The sequence below is a fragment of the Clupea harengus genome, chromosome 10, assembly GCF_900700415.2.
Source record: "Clupea harengus chromosome 10, Ch_v2.0.2, whole genome shotgun sequence".
In the NCBI taxonomy this organism is placed as follows: Eukaryota; Metazoa; Chordata; class Actinopteri; order Clupeiformes; family Clupeidae; genus Clupea; species Clupea harengus.
Window position 1 is genome coordinate 15,127,107 of NC_045161.1, and position 27,545 is coordinate 15,154,651.

General features: G+C 45.9%; 1 protein-coding gene across 4 annotated transcripts in view; it reads right to left on the minus strand.

Annotated features, from left to right (window-relative positions):
- Nucleotides 1-1,292: 1,292 nt before the first annotated feature.
- rab6ba (RAB6B, member RAS oncogene family a) overlaps nt 1,293-27,545 on the minus strand; it is a 77,228-nt gene continuing 50,975 nt past the window's right edge. For all 4 annotated transcript variants that reach the window (XM_031575534.2, XM_031575532.2, XM_031575533.2 and 1 more), the window contains exons 6-8: nt 15,189-15,282; nt 10,724-10,790; nt 1,293-4,455 (exon numbers count right to left, since the gene is read on the minus strand). In XM_031575534.2, the coding sequence (XP_031431394.1) occupies nt 4,391-4,455; nt 10,724-10,790; nt 15,189-15,282 (226 nt within the window). In that variant the 3' untranslated portion in view covers nt 1,293-4,390. The remainder of the gene's footprint in view (nt 4,456-10,723; nt 10,791-15,188; nt 15,283-27,545) is intronic.

Sequence of the window (27,545 nt, forward strand, 5' to 3'; positions counted from 1 at the left end):
TAAACACAAAGGAAAATGCTCTCTGAGTCATGGAGGCACCACTGTATTTAGGCCAGGTTACATTTTGCTGGAAGATTTCAGAAGTCAGAACCTTGGGGATTCTAGGAGTCCGAGTTCTCTCCAGTGCTACATGAGGTCTGGCCACAATCAGGATACTGTCTCTCAGTCAAATGTAGCTGGTTTATAGCTGGTGTCTGTAAGATTCAGAAGGGTTGATAAAAGAGCCCTTTAGCTTCCAGTCAAATTCAGTAGTCATTTTCAGTAGTCGATACAGTGCATGACCAAGATGAGCAATTGTTTGAAATTAGAGGTAGCTGGAGGGTACCTCAGGATTTCATCTTCAAATATATTAGTGTCCTAATCAAACTTCCATGAAATTTTGACACATGCATTTGTGGAATGGAGACTTTTGTAACATGGGCTGTCAACATCATTGAGGCGAACTCATTGAGGCACTAGAATGAGGTGCCGATTTAAAACAGTACCTGATGATGACACACTGAGTAATGCTTCAGATGTTTGCCCACTCTGTCTACAGATACCTGCAAGTTTCACTGGATGTTTTTACAAATGTCTTTTAAACGCAGATTTCAATGTCCCGTGACTTGGCAAAAACACCCGGGCACATTGTCACAGGTTATTTACAACAGCAATAAGGTGTTTTGGTCTAAAAGTAGTGAGTTAACTAACTCAAAAGACATGTTAAAACTTGCAAACACCAACAACAGCACAGTTGGCACTGATAAAAGCTGGCTAGCATGCTAACTGGTGTCTGTTGGTGATGTGCTGTGAAAGCTTTTCTTACATTTTCTCATGGTGGTTGGACCTGGACCCCCAAACTACATAGTGCATTGCCAAAGTGGGAACGTCCAGTGTAATTATCTGTTCTTCAAACGACCACATACAATCATAATTCATTTGAAGATGATACCAAAACCAGTTGCCATACCGTCATTTTCTAGTTTCAGTTTTACAGTTATTCTGCTAACTGCTTAGTTGTCTCCCTTCAAAGGAATGTCTTGGAATGGTCTAGTTGGCACGTTGGTTGTCGGGTGGTGTCATCTGTGGCTCTGAATTAAAAAATGTGCACATTACCTGTGTCTAAAGCTGATCCTTCATGCATAAACGAATTTCTGCTTGTACTTGTAGGTTCTGTTTATTCTATTTCTGACTCATCAAGGTGATGTAATAACATTTAACTACATAGAAGCCTATATCAAATGATCCGAGCATGAGTTACTTTGTAAACTGCAGGGGTTAAAATAAAAAAACACAAGACCACAACCACCACCTGTGTTGGTAATAATGGACATTTTATTGATTTTATTGATTCAGACAGACATGCTAGATCTCTGTACAGTGTGGGTGGAGAGCCAGCTCTGAAAACTACCAAACCAGGTCTGCTTCACCGAGCTGACACCTATACACTGGGGATGGCCTCGCCCTCGAAAAATAGGTGTGATGAGACGCTCTCTGCCAGCGCTAGGGTGGCACTGCGCCAGCATCGTTGCGGTCTCACATTCGAGGGCATGCTACGGCTTACCACACCCCAACTTAGTTTTGGCTTAGCGGGAGAAGGAAGGAAAAAAAACAAAAAACACGATGAGTTCAACATTTTCACAAAGGAGGGAGGGAGGAAACTTCACTCTCATTTGACATTTCAGGAGAGGACAGGTGAGTGCTCAACTTTGGACTAAGAAGTCACACACACACACACACACACAAGCAATCGCACACACAGACACAAAATATTATACATATGTCTTCAGGTGCAAAACTGAAAGTCAACTTACTTGAACCAATAAATACCCATTTTTCCACCCACCTATTCCCCATCCCCTACAAGCAACAAGTGGCAGAAATTCTAGAGACACAGCAACAGAGCAGGGGCCTTCACGCCTTATAGGGGGTCAGTAGAAATTCAACCGGGAGATGAAGACAAACAAACAAGGCTGGCCCAAAAGTGCCATCATTCCATTAGCATTCTTATGCCTAGGTTGTTTGGGTTTTTCTCTTTACAATTATAGGCGGCAAGTAATGTATAGTCTATCGGTGCCTGTGTGCATCACTTACTATTTTCATGATATTTTCTGGAACTGTTGAATGTCTTCCATGATCACGTTGGAGTCTGCCTATATGTTGTTTCAATAATGCTAGATGCAGGCTAAATGGAAAACGTCAAACTCCATTGACAAATACACCCTCAGGAAAGCACTGAAGTCAGGCAGTAGATAACATCTGATGCATACCATACAGTTCTGAAACTAGGCCCGATTGATTTTTTGCCAAATATCTAAGCTGTGAGGGATTCAAACTATGTACAGAAAAATAAACACAGTTCTCATCGGAATATGCCTCTCTGCTAGGTGCACTGTCAATCAGCACCACGTGCCAATGGCTAACCTACCACCACCTACCCCATGAAAACACAAATGCCCCAAAAAAGAAAGCTCAAGGGGAAGAACTATGACCCCCCTGAACTGTGTGCACGTAGAGACCAAAGCTCAAGGCCAACCCACTGTTTAGCCCATTCAGGAGAAGACGGAACTAATAAGTTCATGGCAATATCTATTAGCTATTTATTGTTTGTTTTTTTCTCAACACAGGGTGGAGTGTCCACTGGCAACGGCAGAAATATGAAGCACGTCATCACACAAATCGGTTTACAGGGACCCTTGATATGTTCCTTAAGAGACAGGTAAGAATGTCACAGCTCAAAATTCTACGGTGAATGTAAGACTACAAGAACTCTATACTTTTCACATTTATGTTGGAACATTTATACGTATGGTTTCGTCTTTTTTTTCTCATCAGTTGTTCTCATTTACAAAAAAGTGCATTAAGAGATTCACAAGAAGTACATTTGAGATCAGGAGGGGGTGATGCTGCTGACTGGTCTATCATGTCACCTGTGCCTCAGGCTGTCAGAATGCTGTGACCCCTCTGCATGACAGACCCATACAGCATACAGACAAATATCACGCTGCACAATTCTCCTGCCTCCAACTGAAGTCTGACTCTTGAGAATAGATGGACAATAAAAAACAGCCATACGCTGTATCGTTTCTTTAGCCGGAAATGGAAAATGGAAAAACTCTGACAAATAAATGCACACTGCCATGGTCCTGTTGTCACTTCCACATAAATGTCTGCACATAAATCCTTTCTTAGAAAACTCCAGTTCAGGATTAACTGATCATAGTTACTACACACTACTGGGTTGTAAGAATGATCCTACTTTGTTCTGTGTGGGTAAATGAGCTGGCAGCTGAGGTGTCTGGGACTAAGAGTGAACATGGCCTTTACAGCTCACTTCCTGGGGGCCTGGTAGAAAATAATGAAACAAACACGCACAGCGACACAGATACAGCACAGCACAGCAGCAGCAGCAGCAGTGAAGGGAAGAAAAGAAAAGAAAAGAGAAGAGAAGAGAAGGGAAGAGAAGAGAAGAGAAGAGAAGGGAAGGGAAGGGAAGGGAAGAGAAGGCAGCTCACAGATAAGAGACCAGGCAAAAAACAGGTGTGACTTGTGAAGTACCAAACATCGGTGGAAACAAATAAAGAGTAAATCTTTGTTTAGAAAAACAGAGATCCCTCCCTATCACTTGTCAGTGTGTCTATGGACAACAGAGTTCTACAAGTTGTACTCTAAAGTTGTCTACATAGGTAGCGTACATTTACAGATGCACATATGTTGCTGGCAATGGAAAAGAAATGGTTTCTTCAAAAAACGAAATATAGAATGAAGAAAAATGGTCTCCAGGTTTTAAAGCAAGATTTCACTGACCAATACAACAAACATAAAACTTAAAACATAAAATCAAATGGATATTTCGACATAATGTTTAAAATCACAGGTGTAAGTACGCCTTTGCAAAGTCGAACAGTGTACATCAGCAGACAGCACCTAGATTAAAAAATGAGGAATATTAAATGAAAATAACTGCTCACATGCATGCTTTAGATAATCAGTCAGTATAGTCTGCTTGGCCCTCTACTGGACTGCTTGCTCCCACACAGCTAATTCTATAGCAAGTTGAGTACTTGTTTGTCTTAGTGCTTTTCCTTAAGTATACAAAAATACAAAATCAAAAGAAAAAAGGAACTACCATTCTAGTTCTTCAAAAATGTATACAGGTTTGGAGTTTCTTAACTCTTTTTTTCATTCGTTTTCACCTTCTTTTTGAATTTTTAAGACGTTTTTGGCAATTTCATTAATAAAGTACACTATTTTACAACTGAAATTGATGCAAGACTAGTTCCAACCAATGACCAATAGTCAGATGTGAAAGCCAAATATCCAATTTGAAAACTCAACTGGAGGCTAACCAATAGGAAGCAACACAACAAGCATGTGGTGTAAATGAAGCTGCCCAATCAGGAGTTTGATATTAACAGGAACAGCCGCCCTCAGTGGATGGTGGCTCCTGTGGTTTGTCCAGCTTGATGTCAATCACTGTTGGTGAGGGTTAAGGTAAGCAGCATTTACATACATAGTATATACTGTACATACATTAATACATCCATTGCATAAATACACATGCATATAGCCTACATAGAAACACACACAGGCAAACACATACACACACACACACACACACACACACACACACACACACACACACACACACACACTGCTGAAGGGAAATACAGTAAATCTGCTGCCAATTAACAAACCACCAATCTCTGGGTCCCCCCTGAATAAAGTAAATAGAAATTCATTTTTAAATAAATATCTCTTGAAATGTCAATTCCTCTATCTCTCCTATACTCCCCTCCCCCTCCTGCTCTCGTTGAGACCTGTTACTGCTACAGCTGAGAGGGCGTATGTGGTATCTCACTGCCCCCTGCTGGCAAGATAAGGCACAAACCATTTCTGCACTACCCCTGAATCGTCACTAGATGCCACTGTTGCTCTAGTACATCCATGCCCCAGCCTCTTACAGTCACTGAAATGGCTGTGATTCAGAGACGCAGACATGTATTTCCTATTCGTTGAACACTATTAGGCATACATATAAGTAATACAAAACAAAAGGTCAAACATGACACTGATACCGTCACATTAAAAAACTGACCCCTGAGAGATTTTACCCAGAGGACCGTAGATGCAAAAACCAGACCAATCGGCTAAGCCACTGTGGGTTTTGTGAGGCTGGTTCTAGGAGTGAGAGTGGGTGGTGGGCACACATACAATGCTGGCGCTTATCACTTTAATTTCTTGTGGACAGGCGGGATCGGCCATCTGTCTCGGGCGAGCTCTCCCTCTGGTGCCCCTCCGCACATATTATTTACACACGCCACTCTGCCACTTCACTCTCCCGCAGGAGCATGGCAAACCGCTGGCCAAGGACATGCCACCAATCACACAGGGCCAACCGAGCAGGCTCATACTCGTGTGTGTGTGTGTGTGTGTGCTGAGCTGCTGAGTGTTCTAATGTGTAAGTGCAAGGGCATATGTTTGAGTGTGTGTGTGTGTGTTTGTCCGTTCATGTCCTCTGCTGTCTCGCATGACTCTTCCCCTTTACCAAACCAAATCAGCAGCCCCTCTGACCCCCTCCACCCGGAGAAACAAGAATGAGAGAGATAGAGAGAGACAGAGGCACCCACATGGTGTGTGTGAGTTTGAACGGAGCCTATGTGTGTGTGTTTGTGTGTGTGTGTGTGAGAGAGAGAGAGACAGACGAAGAGAGGCAGGGTGGGGATGTTGTGTGTGTGTGAGAGAGAGAGAGAGAGAGAGGCGAAGAGAGGCAGGGTGGGGATGTTGTGTGTGTGTGAGAGAGAGACATACGTAGAGATGCAGGGTGGGGATGTTGTGTGTGAGAGAGACAGACGAAGAGATGCAGGGTGGGGATGTTGTGTGTGAGAGAGAGAGACGAAGAGAGGCAGGGTGGGGATGTTGTGTGTGTGTGAGAGAGACAGACGAAGAGAGGCAGGGTGGGGATGTTGTGTGTGTGTGAGAGAGAGACATACGTAGAGATGCAGGGTGGGGATGTTGTGTGTGAGAGAGACAGACGAAGAGAGGCAGGGTGGGGATGTTGTGTGTGTGTGAGAGAGAGACAGACGAAGAGAGGCAGGGTGGGGATGTTGTGTGTGTGTGTGAGAGAGAGACAGACATAGAGATGCAGGGTGGGGATGTTGTGTGTGAGAGAGAGAGAGAGAGAGAGAGAGAGAGAGAGAGAGGGGCAGGGTGGGGATGTTGTGTATATTACAGGAATTGAGTTAGAGGGGTTAGGGGCTCTTATGGGGCCAAAGTGCCAAAGAGTTCCACAGAATTCATTTAGGATCCAATTGGCTCTTTGTAGGAAAAAAGGAGAGAAAAAAGAGAATGTCTGAATGTAAATGGCCTGGGGTCATGGGTAGAGGCAGGTCTGTGAGTGCCTGAAGACAGGGGTCACTGGGTGTCCAAACACAGGTCACCCTGGTTGTGTCCTACCACAGAGGGTGGACCTCAGGGCATGGTTTCTGTTTCTTCTCTCTTTCTGTTCACTCCAGTCCCCTCTCCCTTACCTTCTCACTATCTCCCTCTTCCTCTCCCTCTCTCTCTCTCTCACTCCCCCTCCTCTCCTCTCCCCAACCCAAACTCTTATTTCTCTCTCTCTCTTTCTCGTTCTCCCTCCTCTCTCTCTCTCTCTCTCTCTCCTCCTTCTCTCCCTCTTCTCTCTCTCTGATCTCAGAGGTCTCCAGGGGCTCACAGGGGGCCTTGGCATCCACATAAATCACCTTCTCTCCCAATACCTGTCCAACCCCATGCCTCCCCGCCTCCAACGAAAAAAGGCAATTACGAAAAATGTCCCTCGTAAATATAGTCTAAATATCTCCCCTGCCCCCTCTATCTATCTCTCCCTGTTTTTTTCCCTTCACTAATGGAACCTAAATGGCCCATTGAATGGACTCTACGATTGGGCCCCTTGGTGTGGCTCTGTGTGGAGGGAGAGATCTCAAAACTAAATGTTTTCTCACAAAATTGGACCTCAGCAAAGCTGTCCGTCATGTGCAATGCTGGCTGGTCCCAGCGTGCAATGCTGGCTGGTCCCAGCGTGCAGTTCACAGAAGGCTCTCGGCGTGCGTTTATGTTTTTAAATGGCCCCTCCCCGCAGGTCAGCAGAAAAAACAGCGAGGAGGTCGTTCCAGTTGTAAACATCCCACGTTGTCAAGATGGCAAGGCTTGAGATGGGAGAGAAAATAGGATTCCCATTCACTTCGATAAAAAGCAACACAAGGAAACGCAGAACACCTTTGATGTTTTAGTCCCCCCCCCGCCTGAAGTTATGTGATATCTCTCTCTCTCTCTGTCTCTTACTCACTTTCTCTCCCTCTCTCTCTCTCTCTCTCTCTCTTGGATCGATTCTCAGCCGAGCGCAATAACAGGGCTGAGGCCGCCGCTCCATGAAGATAGAGGCGGGAGGCGCACAGGCGGACCGGGGGAGTCGTCAACCGCGGCGTCCATCACTCTGACAGCCCGTCATAAAACAAACCTCCCCTTCCTCCAGCCATCCATCCATCCATCTATCCTTCCCTCTGCACATCCCCCCATTCCTCTTGCTCATTCCCCTCCTCTTCCACACCAGCCAGGGCAAGACCCCAGTTCCCCGCTCCTGCTCTGGGCGAGGCCTAATTAAAACCTTATCAGACGCAGGGAGGGTCTCGTGGGGTGCAATAAAGTGAAGAATGGAAAGAGTCCGGCTATGAATGTGTGTGTGTGTGTGTGTGTGTGTGGGGGGTGGTGGATGTAAACACATCATTATCCAGCAGAGAAATACAGATGCAAGTGGCTTGAGGTATAAGCCTTAAGATTTCAACACAGATTTTCCTTTCCTATGATGCAAGTAACATTAAGCACCTGTTTTTCCCCTCACTACTTTAAATGAAAAAGGTAAAGTTGCTTTCATCAAATGGCAAAACCAGAACGAAAATGAACAGCATAACTCACTAACTGGTTGTTACCATAGAGATGGCGCTTGGGTTAGGTGGTAGAGAGGAGCAGTGAGAGAGGAGAGAGAGAGGGAGAGAGGGAGAGAAAGAGAGAGAGAGAGAGAGAGAGAGAGAGAGAGTGGCAGGGGTGAGCGGAGAAGAGGTGTGGAATAAAACGCCGGTTAATAATGTGTGCTCGGCGCTCAGACTGGAGACTGCTGGACCAGGAAGGACAGATAGGGCCTGTCATTTCCCTACGCACATGATAAAAGGGACACAACTGCCTGATTGAAAAAGGGAGTGCGAGAGAAAGGAAGAGAGAGCGGGAGAGAACAGTGTTGTTCAGCTCGAACGAATAAAACGGAATGACTTTAAATTGACCTTTCGCTCAGTGTTACGCTTCAGAATGGGGAAAAAATGCATCAATGCTTTTTTCCATGGTGCACACACACACACACACACACACATATACCCACACACTCCTGGTTATGTTGTCTCTATTGTGTGCACAATGCTGGTGAGATGGCTTGATTCATGTGAGAGATGCTGGTAGCTTTTAAGGGGAAGAAGAAGTGTGTCACGCTGTTTTCCTACTGCTGACAGTATAGAGTGTGGGAGCGACCGTCGTCATTTTGTATGCGGCACATTTTCACATTTTGCACGTTCCGGTTTTCAAATGAAAATCCCTATGAGAGAATGAATGGGGTTTTGGAAAATAAGATTAAGATAATATCCATAACAGTTAAATAACTGCTTGAGAGACCCTGCATTCCATTATGTTCATTTAAATGTATGTGTATGTCGTCTCAGTATAGTCCGTAGACTCAATATATCTCTAAAATATGTCTGTTGTTATCCCTCTGCTACCAGTGAAAAATACCAGACTACAAGACAAGTCACTTTGCTTAATGCGTCACCAATTTCATAAGGTGAGCAGAAGCTAACCATAGCTAACTTTACCGATCAGGGATTGGGAGGAAGTGTTCTCACAACCTTAAGGATTTGATAGCCTGGTGATCTGGTGAATAAAATAAATCTGAAATTTTAAGTGCTAGAGCTGTAACGTTAAGTTACCTAAGAAACTATCGGGTGTGAGTTAAGAGTTGTCAAAAACCATGGATGAGTCCCTCGAGAGTCCCTCGTGTTACAAAAGACTGACTGATAACTACATTTTAACTCACTCACAGTTTGCCTACGGCCTTTGTTTCGCTCACACCTTATTTTGGCCAATATTGCGAAAACCCATTTATTTTTTCATTGGGATTTTTTGTTTGGAAATGTTAAAATGATAACACTACAAACTACACACATCCGGTCGACACCCTTACTCTATACGGCCCATAAGATAACACTACAAACTACACATTTCCGGTCGACACCCAAACTCTATACGGCCCATAAGAACTTAGAGGGAAGCAAAAATACAGCCTTTTCTCTATTTTCACGACAATTTGTGCAATTTAGTATGTGTGTGTGGTGTTTGTGTCTTCCTCTACAGCTTTAGTGAATATTCAGACCCTGAAACAGCTTGGAGATCAGAAGAGACAGACTCAAATAAATGTGTAGACAGCTATCAGCTGGCACCACTTAAACAGGGAGGGGTTTGAATCCTGGAAAAACTCCATGCTGTCAATGCTCTCTGGCGATCAGAGAAACATATAGAGCACTCTCTCTCTCTCTCTCTGCAACCCAGCACCATTTTGTGCAATGGGGCCTGGTGTAGTTCTTTCAGCATGGCACCTCCCGAGAAATCAATGAGCTGATTTTTATCTGCCAGCGCTTGCTTTGGGCTGACAGAGGAGGCGTCTGTAGTCTATTCTTCACTGCGACGATGGATGGTTGCTCCCTACCTCGAGCTAGCCACAGAGAGTCAGGGGATGGGCTTTCACACACACACACACACACACACACACACACACACACACACACACACACACACACACACACACACACACACACACACACACACATACACACACACACACACTGATGAGGATAGAAGAATAACAACAGATGGAAGAACATGCCAGTTCATCATTGTGGCCAGAGGCAGACATACAGGCAGATGTGCAGACAGACATAGAGAGACAGGTAGACATACACTAATGACAACAAGAAAAATAGATAGATGCAGATGGACCGTGGAGTGTACAGAGGCAGTCAGAGGAAAGATAAAAAAAAGAGATGCAGAAAAAGTAAGAGAGAGATACAGTACAGCAGGCTGTGTGTACAATTGGGACTCCACAGATGAATTTGTCCATTGTGTGGTTTAAACTGAACTTTTACTGTGAAACGTAAGCCATTATGTAAACAGTCGCACATGTCCTCCAATAACTTCCTGTAACTGTAATGTAACCTGATATCACATGAAACACGCCCCCGACCTGGTCAACAAAACCCCAAGTCTCTTTTGTTCTCTCTCTTACTCTCTATTATCCTTGCCGTTCTACATGCACGCTCTCACCGTGCACAGTCCTGTCACCCGCACCAAACTCTTTTCTTACGGCAGCGATGCAGGATTTGATATGCTTGATATGTTCTATGCCATTACATTTGCAGTCAGCTATATTGGATTTTTTTTTTATTTTTTATTCCTTCTGATAGTTCCCCCACCCACCCACCTACCCACCCACACACACACACACACACACACACACACAACACATGTGAGAATGACATTCAGGACACGGTTGCACACACCTGTATGCGCAAAGACACACGCACACAAACACACACACACACACACACAAATACTCTCACAGAGGGAAAGACACACGCGCGCACACACACACAGTGTGTTGAAAGGATACTGCCTTCTTTGCTCATGTCTTGCATGCTGTCCATCCCTGGCAAAGCAGCAGCCACACGCCGAAACAGCTGAAACAAGACAAAGAAAGAAAGGCAGAGGAAAAGAAAGAAAAAGCAGAAAGAGAATGACACACGGCAGGTACAGTATATTTCAACAGTTCAGACAAAAGGAGAGAGAGAGAAGCAGGGAGAGAGAAACAGGCAAAGAAAGAGAAAAAAACAGATAAGACAAGAAATGGAAAAGGGCTGGGCTACTCCCAGAATTCCAAGTGTCGGCTCACCAGGGAGTCTCCCCTTGCTCCCAACCAGTGAACCCAATAAGCTCACTGAGCCAAAACCCTCTCCCAGCATGCACCAGCCACGGTGCCATAAGCACAGCCACACTCCATGAACCCAGTCAAAGCAGGCGGCCATTAAAGTCCACTCACATGGCACTTAGCAGCAGGGCCCACCTCTCCGTGCCCCTCCGTCTCTCTCCATTCACAGGCCAGGGGTGAGGGTGTCGGCCACTCTCAGCCAATTAGAAGCCAGACAAAGCCATGAAGCGCAAAGTAAGGGGCGGAGGCGTGGATGAGGTCACGGGCTTGTTACTGCGACAATTGTCGTGATTAGAACTCGAAAGCACAAGCTGCTGCGATGAGCGACCCTCTCTGGGGATGGTGACCAGGAGGGGTCATGGACGGGGCAAGAGCCTGAGATCTCTCTCATGACTGCAAGGGCTAACCTACTCTCCCCCACTTTATCAAACAAAACCATAACCCTCACAGAGATCTGTGATATTTAACGACCTCAAAAAAGAAAAGAAAAAACAATAAGGCACAATAAGACCAAAAGGTTCATTTTTTAAAACAACATTAAAGGTTAAGTGGTAAAAAAATTCTTGCCCTTTTTCTCTGGCGCCACCAAAGAAGAATCTATTTACCCTCACTTCGAACAAGCCTTTATTGCATTTTCGCTGAAAGGGATGTATGAAAATGCATTTGTTCCACCCCCTCCCCCAACTTGTTTCCAAGCCACAGTAAAATGTGAAGCAGATACTGTATACAACAGGCACCATTTCCCATCAATCACAGCGTTCCAGCCAGCTCTGGAAGAAGAACGCAACCATTAGGAAAGCACTGGCAGGGGAGAAAAAAGGGCAATTTGGTTAACTAGCTCTGGGCGATTGTTTTTGACAGCAAAAGACGTAGGGATCCATAAAAACTCTTTAATGTGGTCGGGACAGGGGACACAAAACACGATACATACAAATTATTGAAAGACACTTGCAGACATACAAACACACACTGAGAGAGAGAGAGAGGGCGGCAGCAGCATATCCCCTGTGCGGTTTCTATTGCACTAGGGAACATTACCTCATTCTCTAAAATTTCATGATTGGGAAGATTCAATAACAGATTGTTTCTAAGCCAATTTATGGCCAGGCTTAATCAAATCCGCATTAAAGGTTTGCTCCAAATGCTCACATGTAGATTTGGGAGCTACACATTGTTGTTCCCAAGCAATCTTTGAGAGGTCTCTCCTGGCTAACTCTCACCTATGGCAGATACATTACAATTACCATAACCTTGCTAGAGCATGGTTGAAGCAAATCACCCCATAATGGTAATAATATCATAATTAGACCATTAAACTGAATCAATGTAAGCATATACCGGCTCACTAAATGGTTCATTCATACAATTCATCATGCTATTCCCCATCAATTTTAATTCAAACAGATCCACCATCACTAGCTACATTTTTCTCCCATTAAAACACTCTCAACGAAATATATCAGGCCTAGCGGGATCAATACATGGGTTATCATGGCGCAATTATGTCGGTTAAGCAGTCTTATTGTTCGGGTGGATTATAAAATAAATTGTGTTATCGATTAAAAAAACAAACATCAGATGCGTTTCTAAAGGCGGAACAAAAGACACACAAGAACCAACGTACATTGGGCCCGGTCTCGGACGACCAAATAAATAATTCCTCCAGCGCGCTGACGGAGATTCAGACTCTCATTGTTGGAGCTTGATGAATTAAAGAAGCACTGTGAATTACTGAATTACTGCACGGCCTGTTTCTGTAAAGCTAACAGTTAGTTGTAAATTAGCAGCCGAGAACAAGCAGCCTTTCTTTTGCCTGGTAGCCATTGTACGTGACTACAATGGCCCTCAGAGGAAACACAAACCGAAAGTACAGTGGAGTCTTTCGTGTCAGCATCACAATCTTGTTTGTTTGTGTTTATGTGTGTGTGTGTGTAAAAGAGAGAGAGAGAGAGAGAGAGAGAGAGAGAGATAGAGAGAGAGAGAGAGAGAGTGTGTGGCTGTATGTGACTTTGCATTTGTGTCTTCAGTATGCTGGTGCACCTATTTGTGGAAGTGGATGTTTGTGTAAGCATGAATGTGTGTATTTGTGTGTGTGTGTGTGAGAGAGAGAAAGAGGGAGAGTCACTGTTTATTTGTGTGTGTGTGTGAGAGAGAGAGAGAGTCACTGTTTATTTGTGTGTGTGTGTGTGTGTGTGTGTGTGTGTGTGTGCATAGTATTTGTGCTTCCAAACAGCAAGTGCACTCACTGCTCCATTATCTGCTGCACTGTCATTACTCTGCTGTGCTCCTGGTGTGCAGAGCGCCACAAACAACAGGCCTTATGTTCAGGCAGCGTAGCCGAGGAGCACCACGCGCCCCCCTGCTGGCATACCATCCGTCTCCCACATCAGGCCCAAATCAGCATCCATGTCTCCCTCCAGACGGCGAGAAGGTTTAAGACTTCACTTTTAAGAGTGCTAAACCCTGAGCCTCCCGCTCGTTAAGCAGTGATAACTGAGAGGCTAAGCGCATCAAAGATGCAAGGAGCTGAGAGTCAGAGGGTCGAGGTGCTGAGGAGAGGGAGACTGGCCAGCGGGAAGCAAGCCGGACCATCGAGCCGTGTTAATAGAGTTCACTCCACTACAATAAGTCTCTCGGAAATTCTTCTTCTGCAGTCGCTGATTTAGTCTATTCAAGTCATTGTAGTCTACAGTGACCGCATTTTAGGCTATTCGATTTAGCAGACGCTTTTATCAAAAGCAACTTAAAAGCATAGCCCAGATTCATTTCCATCCATATGCGTGCACCCAAGGTTCCCAGTCCCTAATGGTGTTGTTGTTAGGACCTTGCTCTAGCAGTTGGCCTATAGGAACAGGACTGAACACTGAAAGGTTACATGGTGTGGAAGTCAGCTGGGAGGCTGGTGGCTGGATTGATGGGGTGGTATTTCCTGGCATGGGGAGGAGAGGAGAAGATGGCAGCGATAGAGAGGAGGGCAGCCTGCCAGATAAGGTTGATGAGTGAGCACAGGGGAGTGAAAGCATTCCTCACTGCCAGTCTTCAGGGGGAGATTCAGTGCCACCGGCCTTTCTCGCACAGATAAAATATCACCCTGACACTGTACGGGAAACCATTTATTGGACAAAAAAATCTCAGGGTAGCAAAAAGAGATGAAATAGATTAAAAGAAACTGCGTAGATTAACAAAACTAGTAGATGCAATTCTTATTTGCTCTGTATTCAGTGTGATATTTCCCGGGGAATGTTGTGACAAACAGCTTAACAGATTCGCTCATTCGTTTAGCAAATCATTCCTTCGCAGTCAGTAATTTATGCAAGCAGATGTGAGGTATGCACAGCCCTTACAATAGCACAGGATGCCTCTGTGGCTACTGGGCCCATCTCCCCATCATAGACCAGCTCATTTTGATGGCTCTCTAATGGCCATCAATACAGTAAGGGCCCTGGAAGGATATGCATGCCGTTTCCCACGGCAACCAGGTTCTGAGGATGTAGCAGAGACAGAGGGAGGAGCGGGGTCATCGAGTACAGACAGCTCTTTTATTGGCATTTACTTGATCGCCATGACGACGGCAGCGGCGAGTGCAACGTGCGCGTGCCCCTTCTTCCGTTTCCTGCTCTCCGATGGCTTGCTTCCGCGGGATGCCACGGAGGAAGAGGACGGAAGAGACGGACGCAATCTGTGCTTTGGACGTCAGTTCTCCACCTCTCCGCTCCCCTCCGCGAGAGAGAGAGAGAGAGAGAGAGCGAGAGAGAGAGCACTTAGTCATGGTGACTCACGCTCCAGCTGTGCTGAGTGCTGCTGTTGCTACTCCTGCCTACGCACTCCTCTCTCCAGTCTCTCTCAGTCTTTTTCTCTCTCTTGGCTCTCCCTTTTCCCTCTATTTCCTAATCCCCCTCTCTCTCTGTCTGTCTGTCTGCTTTCAACTACTACTCTCTCTCTCTTCTGTCCTCCTCCATTGTCATCCCTCTTTCAGTGTCCGACCGTCTCTCTGTTCCCTTTCCTCCCTAAATCTCTCCCCCTTTCTTCCTCTGTTCTCTCTCATTCTCTCGGTCTCTGTCCAACTTCTAGCGTGACGCAGCAGCTGAGCGGGGCGGAGCCCGGGGCCCGAGAGGGCCGAAGGAGGGCGGTGTTGTTGCGGTCTCCTCACCTGTTTGACATTGTAGCCCGTCTTGGCGCTGGTCTCAATGAACATCACGCTCAGCTCCTTGGCACGCTGCTCGCCTTCCTCGATCGTGATTTGCCTGTGGACAAGGAAAAGGTTTGCCGTTATGGAGTGATAATGAACCGTCAGGATCCAGATGAAAAACGATGCAACTCCAAGAAGGGACTATATATGTCCTTTACACACCATACATGTAAATGTCATATGAATAAATCATTCAGATATCAGATGCCAAGATGTAGGACTTATGCCCCTTCAAGATCATCCATTTATTTATGTGTAGCTAATGCATGAGCATCTATGCTGGTGATATCTGATTTAAATCGGATGAAAACAAATGTAGATGACTTTTATTTAGCACACAAAGAGCTCCTCTTAAATGATTAAGGTTGATAACTGCAAAATACCAAGGATGAAGGACCACCACCTATGAATTTACTTTGCAGCTACTTTGCTACTTGCAGTCACAACAGAAACCACAGAAACTAATGTCACTCTCTTCAATTCACACCAACCAAAGGATGAACAGCCATGATAATCGGGCAGTTTATCTCCATTTGACGTGACAGAGGTCTCAACACGAGTTCCTCTCCGCTGCAGTCGGTAAGTTAGACACTTAGAGTGAGGTACTGTCTGGCTTCATGGCACTGAGATACTCAGAAAGCATCAGCACATAGACACACACACACACATACACATACACACACACACACACACACACACACACACACACACACACGCATGAATGCACACACACACATATACACCGACACACACACACACACACACACACTGCCCTGCTCCAGTAATTAATTGATGGAGAAAACTGATTAACGGCTTTATAGGCTGGCACATTAATTAATCCACGTGTATATGACACACTTGTGTATTAATCCATGTGTGGGGGTACAGAGAGAGGGGAAAAGAGACAGAGACAGAGAGGAAGAGAACAGAAGGGAGAATGAGACCAGTGTGTGTCTGTGTGAGGGAGAGAGAGAGGAAGACACACACTGAGGAGGAAAATGGAGTGAGAGAAAGCAAGCAAGTGGATGAGACACGCAGAGAGCGATAAAGACGATCAGAAAAGAGATGAGCTCCTCATAAGAGAGAGGGAGGGAGGGAGACATGCAGAAAACGAGTCAAAGAAAGAAATGAAGATAAACAGCTGCAGATGAAAGAGGAGAGTGGCGTCGCCCTGCTCACAGTCCTCTCCTCTCCTCTCCTCTCCTCTCCTCTTCTCTTCTCTTCTCTCCTCTCGGTTAGCACACCGGTGTTGGGAACATCTGTGAGTGTGTGTGTGTGTGCTAGGGATAATGGGAAAGAAAGTGAAAAAAGCTCTTTGTGTGTGTGGGTGGGTGAAAGAAAGAGAGAGTGTGTGTGTGTCTTTGGGTGTATATTAGTGTCTACGTAGGCATGTATATAATTGTAAGAGTGTGTGCGCACACATTGGGATGGCTGGGCTGGGCTCTCCACAAGGACACACACACACACACACACACACATGACGTAACCAGTCTGAGTCCTTTGTTCTCCTCGCAGAAATAGAGGGAGTGAGAAACTGGGAGAAAGAGAGAGAGAGAGAGAGAGAGAGAGAGAGTGGGTGAGAGAGGGAGAAGGGAGAAAGAGAGAGAGAGGAGCTGACAGAGAGGAAGAGAGAGAGGGTGAGAGAGGGAAAAGGGAGAGAGAGGGGGGGGGTGAGAGAGAGAGGGAGAAGGAGCAACATCTCTTCATTTCTCAGACACAGTCTCTTCCCCACCACACACTCTCCCTCCACATTCATGTCAACCACTTTAAGTGATGGAGTCTTGCCAGCAAAGCATGGGGCCTGAGCCGCCTTGTTTAAGTGAGACCTGATCCGCTTGACCTCCTTCTCATCTCGGCAATCTCTGCCAGCGAGCCGCCCTCACGGGTAAACAAACATCAGTGTCCAGACAAGTGATTGGGCATGGTGATTTTCCCCCCACACAAGCGCCCACATCAGAAAGAGATAGCCCCGTGTTTGCAAACTCAAGTTGTCCTCTCCATATCGGCACCACAGACCTGACACGCATCGGATGATGAACCGTGATGGCTGAAGATGGCTATTGCTTTTGTTTCCATCAGTCTGTCTGGGCACAAAAACCATCGCTTTGAGCCGTACACACAAAAAAAAAGCAGTGGTGATGTCTGCAGCAGCGTTGGTGTTATCTGCGTGGGTGTAAGTGTTGGGCATGCGGTGCAAATCTCTCCATCTCTCGGCGCGTCTCACTCTCACTTCATACAGCGCATCTCATCATCCCTCTGTCAGTGCAGTGATGGACTCTAATCTTACGCTCGAACGGTGGCTGTCCTGGAAGCCTAAAAGAGAGTCGCATGACCGCCGACAGTGATGCCCTGGCAGTGATGTTGTTATACACACACACACACACACACACACACACACACACACACACACACACACACACACACACACACACACACAAACACACACACACACACACACATTCACAGACACCTGTTTACCTCCAGCTGATCTACTCCATTCTTTGTCTCCCCAATGCTACAAGGAAAGCAGCTGGAGCTGTTCAACACTATAAACTGTGAAAGCAACATCATTTAAACAGCTATGAGATTCTTTTTTTTTTTTAAATGTGCAGATCAGACAAAAACTACCCCCAACCGATTAGGGGGTTTCATTCCTGCCTTTTTTTCCCCATCCCACCATCAAAGTCCCCCCCCACACACACACACACACACACACACTTGCCCAGTAGGTTCACACCAAACTCTGCCAAGCTCTGCATCTTTTGTTCACTGTAAAAAAGAGCAACCCCACCACCCCCACCATCACCACCACCCTCCTCAGGGAAGGGAAGAGGTGACAGCTGAGATGAAATATAGAGCCGGCATACGGAAGCACATACAAGTATGAAAATATGGTGCCTTTCATTTGCAGGACGGGAGGGTATCCCGTGGGTTTGGCAGCAAAAAAAAACTCGCCCAAACTTTTTGGAAAACCTGTCATGGCGCCTCGGGAGATTCTTACACTGCTGTGTTTTTTTTCTCCTTCATCTGCACTTTTAATACTTTTGGGTCTGACACCATTGCTTTTGACTTGCTGATGTGACCTCGAGGGAAAAACAGCAACGTGAAAGACCCGAGAAGAGAAATGGGATTGGAAGAGTGATCTGGCGGCTGCCAAAGGAACGGAGCAGACAGATGCAAAGAAGAAAGCATGGCGCACTTCAACAGTTCATCCTCAAGCAACCACAGAAACCGTGTCTTTGCTAGTGGTCGCCATGATGTAATCACTGTGGCTGAGGCGCTCGCAGATTACTTGGGGTCGTGAATTATCCTGAACTAAAATGAAAGATACGTGAAATCTTGGCGAGGTGTGTCGTCAGCTGTGTGTGTTCTAACCCATCATGAGTACCGGTATGGAGCGGGGGGAGTCTGGGACACCAGAAACTGATCATGAGGGCAGCTTTGTTGTTTTTGTATACTGCTACTCAGGTTCTATGGTTATGGGTGTCATGTTGTTGTGTTTAGCGCTTGTGGGTTACAGACAGTGCATGTTGTACTGTGAAGGAGGGCCTTTACGGGTATGGGATCTATGGTTGGGCAGTTGTTATATTGTTTTGGTTAGGATCCTGGCTGTGAGTAATTGCATGTGACGGTAAGGGGATTAGCTGCTGTGGGAAGTCCCCAACCAATAGCACAAGGAATATAACATATTTTCCTTTGTATAACAAAAAAAAAAAAAGACACAGTTTTAAACAGAATGAGTAATGCACTATAAGGTGTAATGTATAAAAAGTGTACACTAATGTCCATATTATTCTTCAAAAACCTACACTTGTGTCATGAATGACATGGCACTCTGAACAAAAAGGTCATGTAACAGATATGGAAGGGTACTCCAAGGGTACTATGAGAGAGACAAAGGGACACAAAAAAGTGCCCATCTTTCCTGTCTCTTGCCTTGTCACTGCCTTGTCATATGGCGGATAATGCCTGTCCCACTTTCTCAGCCCCACTCATTATTTACCGTGTATGTGTGACAGTCTTTTCACCAGTCTCTCTCTCTCTCTCTCTTTCCCTCTCTACCCCTCGCCCCTCCTCTGATAGCCAGTCAGCGTGCCATGCTGCCAGCAGTGGAGGTCACGGATGAGGGGAACTCAATACACAGGTGTGGACTGCAGTCAGATCAGACTCCAGTGAGGCCTGTGTAAGAGGCCTTTTCAGAAGAGGCTCTGCACACACCGTGTGGCCTGAGCCTGGCATCATCCACCCCAGCTGAGGGTAAGATCGATTGCAGCCTCCTCCTCCTTCTCCTCCTCCTCCGCAGACTCACCCATGGGTGAGAAGAGAGGGAGGGAGGGATGGAGCCCTTCGTGGGGTTTTGTTTCAGGGAAGTAGTTCCAGGAGACATTGAATGGAGACATTTGTCCTCGTAACAGTGTGATCTTCTCTTCCATTTCAACAGCGGTATAATTCCTTGTGAAGCAGAACGGCCTATCAGACATAATAAAGATGTCCTAACATGAAACGACCAAAATGCTAATTCTCTCTCTCTCTCTCTCTCTCTCTCTCTCTCTCTCTCTCTCTCTCTCTCTGCTAGGAATATAATATGACTTTCTGGATGAAAACAAGGCTTTCATTCTCTCCCATTAGGATTTGAATTAGAGCTGTTTTTTTGTGGACAGGTCCAAACGGCTACTTTTTGCCGTGGGCGTCCGCCAGACTCTGCCAGGGACTAATCTGAAATGACACCAGCACAGATATCTGGAGTGGACTGTGACCATCTGCTCTCCTCGGCGGAAACAAACTTTCTCTGGAGGAAAGCGAGAGACCGACAGGCCAAGAAATTAATAAACTTCCTCTTGACAACAGCACAGCACAAACAAGCCAAGAAAGAAAGCCAGAGAGAGAGAGAGAGAGAGAGAGAGAGAGAGTGAACAAAACTGAGACTGACAAAAAAGAGAGAAGAAAAACAAATCACTTTCTCTACCACATGAAAACAAGACTTGTGTAAACAAAATCCTGATAGCATATTGAAAAAAACAAAACAACAGAAAAAGGGAAAAAGGAATCTTCACCCCGGCTGAATTAAAATGCAGCCGCGCTTGCAGTTATAATTTAGATGATTGATACATTATTTTGCAGGAAGTGCCGTTCAAACGACCACAAAAGCTGCTGTGTATCAGAGCATAACAAATAAGCTAATGAGCATAACAAAGAATGTTTATGACTGACACAAAATTACACAGAGGAGAAAAGAAGCCAGAAAAGAAGAGTGCAATTTCCCCAATATCTCTCTCTCTCTCTATCTTTCTCTCTTTCTCACTCTCTCCTCCTTTCATGTTTCTGCTCATCCTCTGCAGTGAGGCTCCTGACAGGTCGGCCATCCCAGCCGTCACGCACCCTTCACCATGACGAGGGGGCCCTGCTCTGAGCTCTTAAGCGGTATCTCTTCCGCACAGGCAGCTCCGCGGACGGCCCAAAGCCCGGGGCTTTATTAGAATCTCTGTCCTGCCCTGCCTCTCTCCGTCTCCTGAGTCCACTAACCGAATTGGGCCCAGGCTTTGTCCAGAGAAAGAGGAAGAAGAGGAAGAAGAACAACAACTAAAAAAATGCCTGACCCAGCACTTCTGCCCAAGTCCCTCACATCAATCAGGCACAGAGGCTGGGACAAGGCCAGGCTGGGGGCGTCAGAAGAGAGGAGAGAAAGGAAGAGAGAGAGAGAAAGAGGGAGGAGAGAGAACAAATAAGTGCGAGTGTTTGCGTCATTCCAAGGCGCCTTGGTAAACCAAAAAACATCTGTGAAACTGTGAATGCAATCTTTTTTCTTTATGAAAAGGGCAGGGAGGTCAAGGATAGACAGAGTGGCATTGATGGCAGTAATAAAGAAAGACATGGAGAGAATGAGAGAGAGACCAACCAAAGAAAGATGAGAAAGACACCCATTGGAGGAAAAGAAAGAAGTGTGGGACAGGGAGTGAACTTCAAGCACATCACCCAGGATGAAATAGTGTCACGCTGTCATACTGGGTCATGTGAGGAGAGACTGGGGGTGCGAGTGTGGATCTGTGGGCTGGTGGAGCCGCGATATGTAACACACTTTACAAGCCCGAGTCTCTCCTCCTTAATCCTGGCTGACATGATTCTGTTCCCTGCTTCTGGATTAACACACCAAATTTAATTTGTACCAGATTAGATGTATTGCGTTTGTTCATTTGTACATGCTTTCTGTCCCTCGTGCTCCACAGCCCACACACCACACACACAAATTACACCAAAATCTATTACAGGCTCAATCAATGAAAGTTCCAGGCAGGCTTAAACAGTAAGAATTAATCCCTCTTTTTCTCTCCCACACCTCCCCCTCTTTTCTCTCTCTCCCTCTGACACAGCCCCCCCCCCCCTCTCATCTTTCTCTCATTTTTCTCTCTCTCTTTCTCTCACAGCTTCCCTCGCACTCCAGTTCTCTTCCACAGCTTCCCTCTCACCTCCTCTCTCTCTCCATCCCACCCTCTCTCCCTCCCTCTCTCTCTCTCTCTCTCATTCCCCCCCTCTCCTCCACTGATGTTTGTGGAGAGCTAACCACGTTCATTATCACCCCCGTTATTCCCCTCCGTGAGCCACCCCTGCGATGTCACATTTCATTACAGTAGTGCAGGAGACGCCCGAGCGCCGTGGCAACCATATTCAAATGGATTCCTCACCACGCACTGCTGAGCCATCTAGACTCGCTATCGATCTTGAATATGATTAATTACCTACGCATTGATGGCCCTTCGCCAAAACACCGTCCCAACTTTCACATGAAGTGTCAAGCATAGACCTGGCGGATAGAGAGAGAGGCGCCTTTGGAATGCTAATGGATTTTCAAGTGACACTTTTTGGGAGCGTGGAGGCGTGAGTGAATTTTCCGGAAACACAGAGAAAAGATACCAGTCCTTTTTCCTTAAAAAAGTAACGGGCAAAGTGCTGGTGATAGCGTAGTCACTAATGTATCACAGGGAACTTCAGTAAGAAATAAGAAATGACTGCTTTCAATGGGAGAGCAATTTCGATAAGTCAATAGTTATGGGATGGATTTCAGGGGTAAATTGTGAGGAAGAGATGAGTGAGGCGAGCTGTGTGATGGTCAGCGTGATGCTTAATGGCTGCAGCGAACAACCTCTGACCCTGGGGAGCAACAGAGGCAGCAGAGCGGAGCGGATCACTGAACCTCGCTGACCATCCGCTGCAGCAGTCAGGCATCAGGGGGAGGAGACAGGGCGAGCTGATGAAGCAGGGGATTCAGGGGATGGGTGACGGGTTGTGCTGTGAGGCTGTGAGGGTTATTCATAATGATAATGAGGGAAATATTAAATCCTTCCATACCTTTTCCTGTTCATCTTCTTCCTTTTCTCTTTGTTTCTCTCTCTCTCTCTCTCTCTTTTACACACACACAGCTCTCTTTCTTCGCAAAACACACACTCATCGGCACACATTCATACCAAACACACACTCTCATCGGCACACATTCATACCAAACATTATATCAGCACTAAAAACTGCACATTACCGGGACTAATTGGCTCACAGGCATCGGACATCAGCACTTTTCTGCACAGCTGGTGCTCCTACTGAGGCAGTGAGGGGGAAAAACCAGCCACAGACTCCACTGCAGAAGTTACACAGTCAGAACAAAGCAGTAGCCTATACTTCATCATTGGGAGGCAACAGCCAAACAATACCCTTATGACGCACATCCACACAGCACTCTCTTTGCCCGTCATGAGCAGGACATCCATAAAGAGTTGTGTCCAGCTCCTGTAGACAGAGCGTTTAACTCTCATCTAACTCTCTGAACGTGTCTCGTTGGCCATCCATAAAGAGCTGTGTCCAGCACCTGTAAACATCTAGCTTTTTAAAGCCAACTCTCGGAACGTGTCTCGTTGGCCAGCCATAAAGAGCTGAGTCCAGCTCCTGTAGACATCTAGCGTTTGAAAGCCAACTCTCTGAACGTGTCTCGTTGGCCAGCCATAAAGAGCTGTGTCCAGCTCCTGTAGACATCTAGCGTTTGAAAGCCAACTCTCTGAACGTGTCTCGTTGGCCAACAAAGCTTTGGCAGTCAGTGCAGGGGCATAAAATGTGCTTCACCACTGCTGCCTTTACCGCCATAATGGTGAACCAGAAAGAAGAAAAGGTTATAAATACTACGAATGCTACTAGCTGCAGTGATGAGCTTGCAGGCTAACAAGCGTGTTCTGCTTTCCACATCATCGCAAGGATGACCCATCAAACCAATGCTGCCCTCCAATTAGCTTCATACATGCATGTCACATGGCCAGTGGAGAAGGTGACGACCGAGGACAGTTCTCTCCGGGGTTACGGCGGCAGGCCGGTTTAACCAATTACGGCTGACGTGCCACATTCACCCTCCGAGCTGGTGAAGGTGAGGGCATCATGCATCCGACCGTGCAGCCGACACCCACGCCTGGCTGATCGCTGACCACTCTGATCACTGAAATACGTCCCTCTGCCCACCTCCCCCTGTCAGAGAGAGCCACTTAAGCCTCCGCGCTGCAGACGCACCGTATGCATCCGTCAGGGTTGGCAGCAGAGGTCTCCAAGCAATCAGCAGCGGCTTTAGCTTCATTTGAACTACGTGGCAGCGCACCGAGCGAGGAGAGGTACTAAAAGGTTTTTTGCCATGTACGTTTTTTTTTGGCATACTGGGTCTCACGGTTAATTGGAGAAGCGGAAACGAGGAGCAGTGCCATTAGAGACTGGAGAAAAGTTTGACTGCCACCGCCGGAGAGGAAGCATGCTCTTATTCTGCGTTAATAACACACAAGGTGTCTTGCGTCTGTGCCTGTGCTTTTTATAACCATTGCTATGTGTTTGACTCATTCGTGAACACTCGTTTTTGATAATAAGACCAGCCACGCCTGTTCAGAATGCACCACTGGGTGTTTGCACTTGTAACTTCAATAGGGAGACACAAGATCGAGGCTTAAGTGAGACTTCCTGCCACAGGTCTCATGCTTGCGGCTGGGGTTAGTGCTGAGATGTGAGACGTGAGAGGAGATACCAGGCACCTCGTTAGGTCATCACTCCCCCCTGCCCCCCATTTGAAGCCATCTGGGTTTACACACACACACACACACACACACACACACACACACACACACACACACAAGCTCTTTCCTCCTCCGTCTGGACGTGGCACCCGCCCTGCTGTCGCCATCTCGGCGCTAAATTAAGGGGGTGCCTGCGCACGAAGCGAAAGAGGTCGGCTATCACCACGGAGACAGAGGCGAGAAACCACGGAGACGAGGACCCCAGGGCAAGAGACATCCTTGTTTTCCACCGAGCCTAGAGTACGACTCAGAAGAGGGAGATAGGGGATGCTTTTCACCTTGACATAACAGCCAGACTGTTTGAGTAGATTGAGGCTGTTTGAGGGGCCGAGAATGGCTGTGGTAGGTTTTAATTAGGAGTGGTAAACCAGCTGAATCAATCTCACAGAGACATCACACACACATACACACACACACAGCACATCCAGGGGGAAAACACTTGAAGGAAATACTACCTCTCTTTTCCCGGTTCAGGGGATAATGGTAATGAATTCCTGATCAGCACTGGCTGTGTGGAGGCTGTAGAGGACGTTAGAGGCAGCAGGTGCTGGTTATTAAAGAGCTGGGGGGGTTCATGGTGGAAAAGCACTAAAGGTTGTCTACTGGCTATAAAGCCTGCAAGGTTGTGGCTCTCCGAGTCATTTCCCAGTTCTCCATGATCCTCTACTCTCCTCCTCTATTCATTTTCTCTCTCTGTATCTCTCTCTCGCCCGCTGCTTTTATCTGTCTTTTCGGTCTCATTTTTCACTCAATGCTTTTATTTAGGTCTCTGTCTTACTCTACCTTTTTTTCTTTTTGTCTTCTGTCTGCCTTTTCTGTGTCATCCCTTCCTCTCTTTCCTCCTCAGTCTTTATTTCCCCCTCTTCTTCATCCTCACTCCCTAACCAGCTCTGTCTAAACTCCTCTCTCCTCTGCAATCCCTCCATTTTCTAATTTTCTCCCCTCGCTTCCATTTTCCAATCTTCTCTTCACTCTGTTAAACCCACTCCTCTCCTTAAAGCATCTTACACTTCCTTTCTCTGAACCTCTGTCCTCCACTCTCTCTCTAACTCCACTATCGCTCCCTGCACCCACACTCCCTCTCAGACAGTTTAAGATGAAATTAAGGTCACTTCAGAGCAATAACAGACCAGGGCGCGCCTCGGCTGAGGAGAGATGTCTGGATAACACCTCAACTCCACCACTGTGCTATTGACTGGCAGCACCATGAACAGACTAGAGCCGTAGGGTTATAATGACACAGTTCCACTGGATGGATAAAGATACTGTACAAAGGGGGAAAAAAAATCTAAATGGAGACCACTGGCATGGTTCTGCATCTTGCATTTAGGAGGTGCTTTAATCCAAAATGACTTAACTTCCAAATTAACTACATTACACATTTCTGTCACTATGTGCACTTGAAGGGACCGGCATTATGAAATTTATAGTTAATAAGGATATGCCATAGTCAATAATTCAATGTATCTTATACCTAGTTATAATTGTTACTTTTATTTGGATTTAACTAGCATGAAAGCATTTCCTGGGTGAAAATGCTTGGTTTTGACCTGGGGAGTGAGGTGTGACATTGCTCTCACCTTCCCCCCCAGGTCGAGACAAAGGGCCTTGTCTCCATGGCCTATTTGAATAGACGGTAACACCCCTTAATATCAGTGTATTTAACAGACTGTCCCTGAAGGGATAATTCAGATATGCTGAGGCAGGGTTTCTGCAGGTTTCAACAAGTTCAATTTAAGACGTTTTAAGACCTTTTTATGACCATGATGAATGCAATTTTAAGACCTATTTCACGTCCTTACTGGGAATTGAGGCAGTCTACCCTCTTTCCATAGTTCAGGAAATGTTATTTTGTTAATTTGTTAAATGTTATTATGTAACATTGTTAAAGTAAAAAGGACTGTTCTATTAAAAAGAAAAGCAAGTTTCTTTAAGGTTTAAGACTGTTAGAAAAGAATAATCAATACAGTGAATATTACTTTTACTTATGGGGATTTAAAAGTAAAGGGGGAGGAATGTTGTGTATTGATATTGAATTAAGTTAGTTCCCTCGGGGCATCCGTAATACCCCACTGTTAACCTGCATAGAATGTTGGGTATTTTTGTCCTATGAAACATACAGTAAAGAATGCACGTGATGTCTATCACGGTCTCATGTCCGATCATTACTTTGTTGTATAGCACACTCTATACTGATACAACTGTCTCTCAATGAAATCTGCCAATCCAAATCGCGTAATGTAAGACGTCTTGTCCTTTCCCAACTTGAAGGTTTTAGCGATGTCAGAATCAGGGAACATGGTTTGAAACAGCTCACCTATGTCATCATTGCTTTTATAGGACTGATGTTTTGCTACCGTGTGTAAAGTCCAGAGCACCTCCGCTTTTAATGTTGGCGTAGATCCGAACGCTGTCCGGAGGTCGCTTACCGGAGTTGTAGGCGTCAAAGTTGATAGAGCAGACTGGGTCGCACTGGGCCCGGGTGATGCTCCCAATGAACCAGAACAAAATTGGGTGATTGCAGGTGTTTGCTGCTGGCTTTTTAGAGTGGCGTTATGTTTTTCTGACCTTCCATACTACTCTAATGCTTTCATACCCAAAGAAGCTAATTTCAGCGTCTTCTTGCACAAAGTGCAGCGGGCTTCAAATGGGTTATTTTCGACAGGCTTCAACCAAGCACTAAATGCACTGTTCTCGAGACAGATCTCGTTGAACTTGCACTTACCCATATTCGAAGCAACGTTAACATAAACAATTTTAAGGCACCACGTTATCCCACAACGCACATCGCAACACACAGCCTTGGCGTGCTCCGATAAATCCTGCCGGGCTGAAGTTTGCCGTGTTTTTATTGTTTGCATGTGGCTTTCGTTTTGTTGTGGAGTGATCCCCAAAACAAGTTTAAAACTTTATAAAAGTCACATATAATCCAATACATTTTTATGACCAGTCAAAATCGTAATTAAGACTTTTTATGACATTTTAAGGCCTAAAATTCGGATTATCTGATTTGAGACTTTTTATGACTTTTTAAGGACCCGCGGAAACCCTGTGAGGTGAAGCGCTGTGAGGGAGTGGGGATCTTCAAGTCTCTGTCTCAACAATGTCGGCCGCCATTGTTCAAGAATAAACCTGGATCCATGACTGACAAATCCAAGACTGAGTCTCCAATATATAGTATAAAAACTAAATACCATTACACTCCCTGGTAATAGAACCCGTAAGCCTT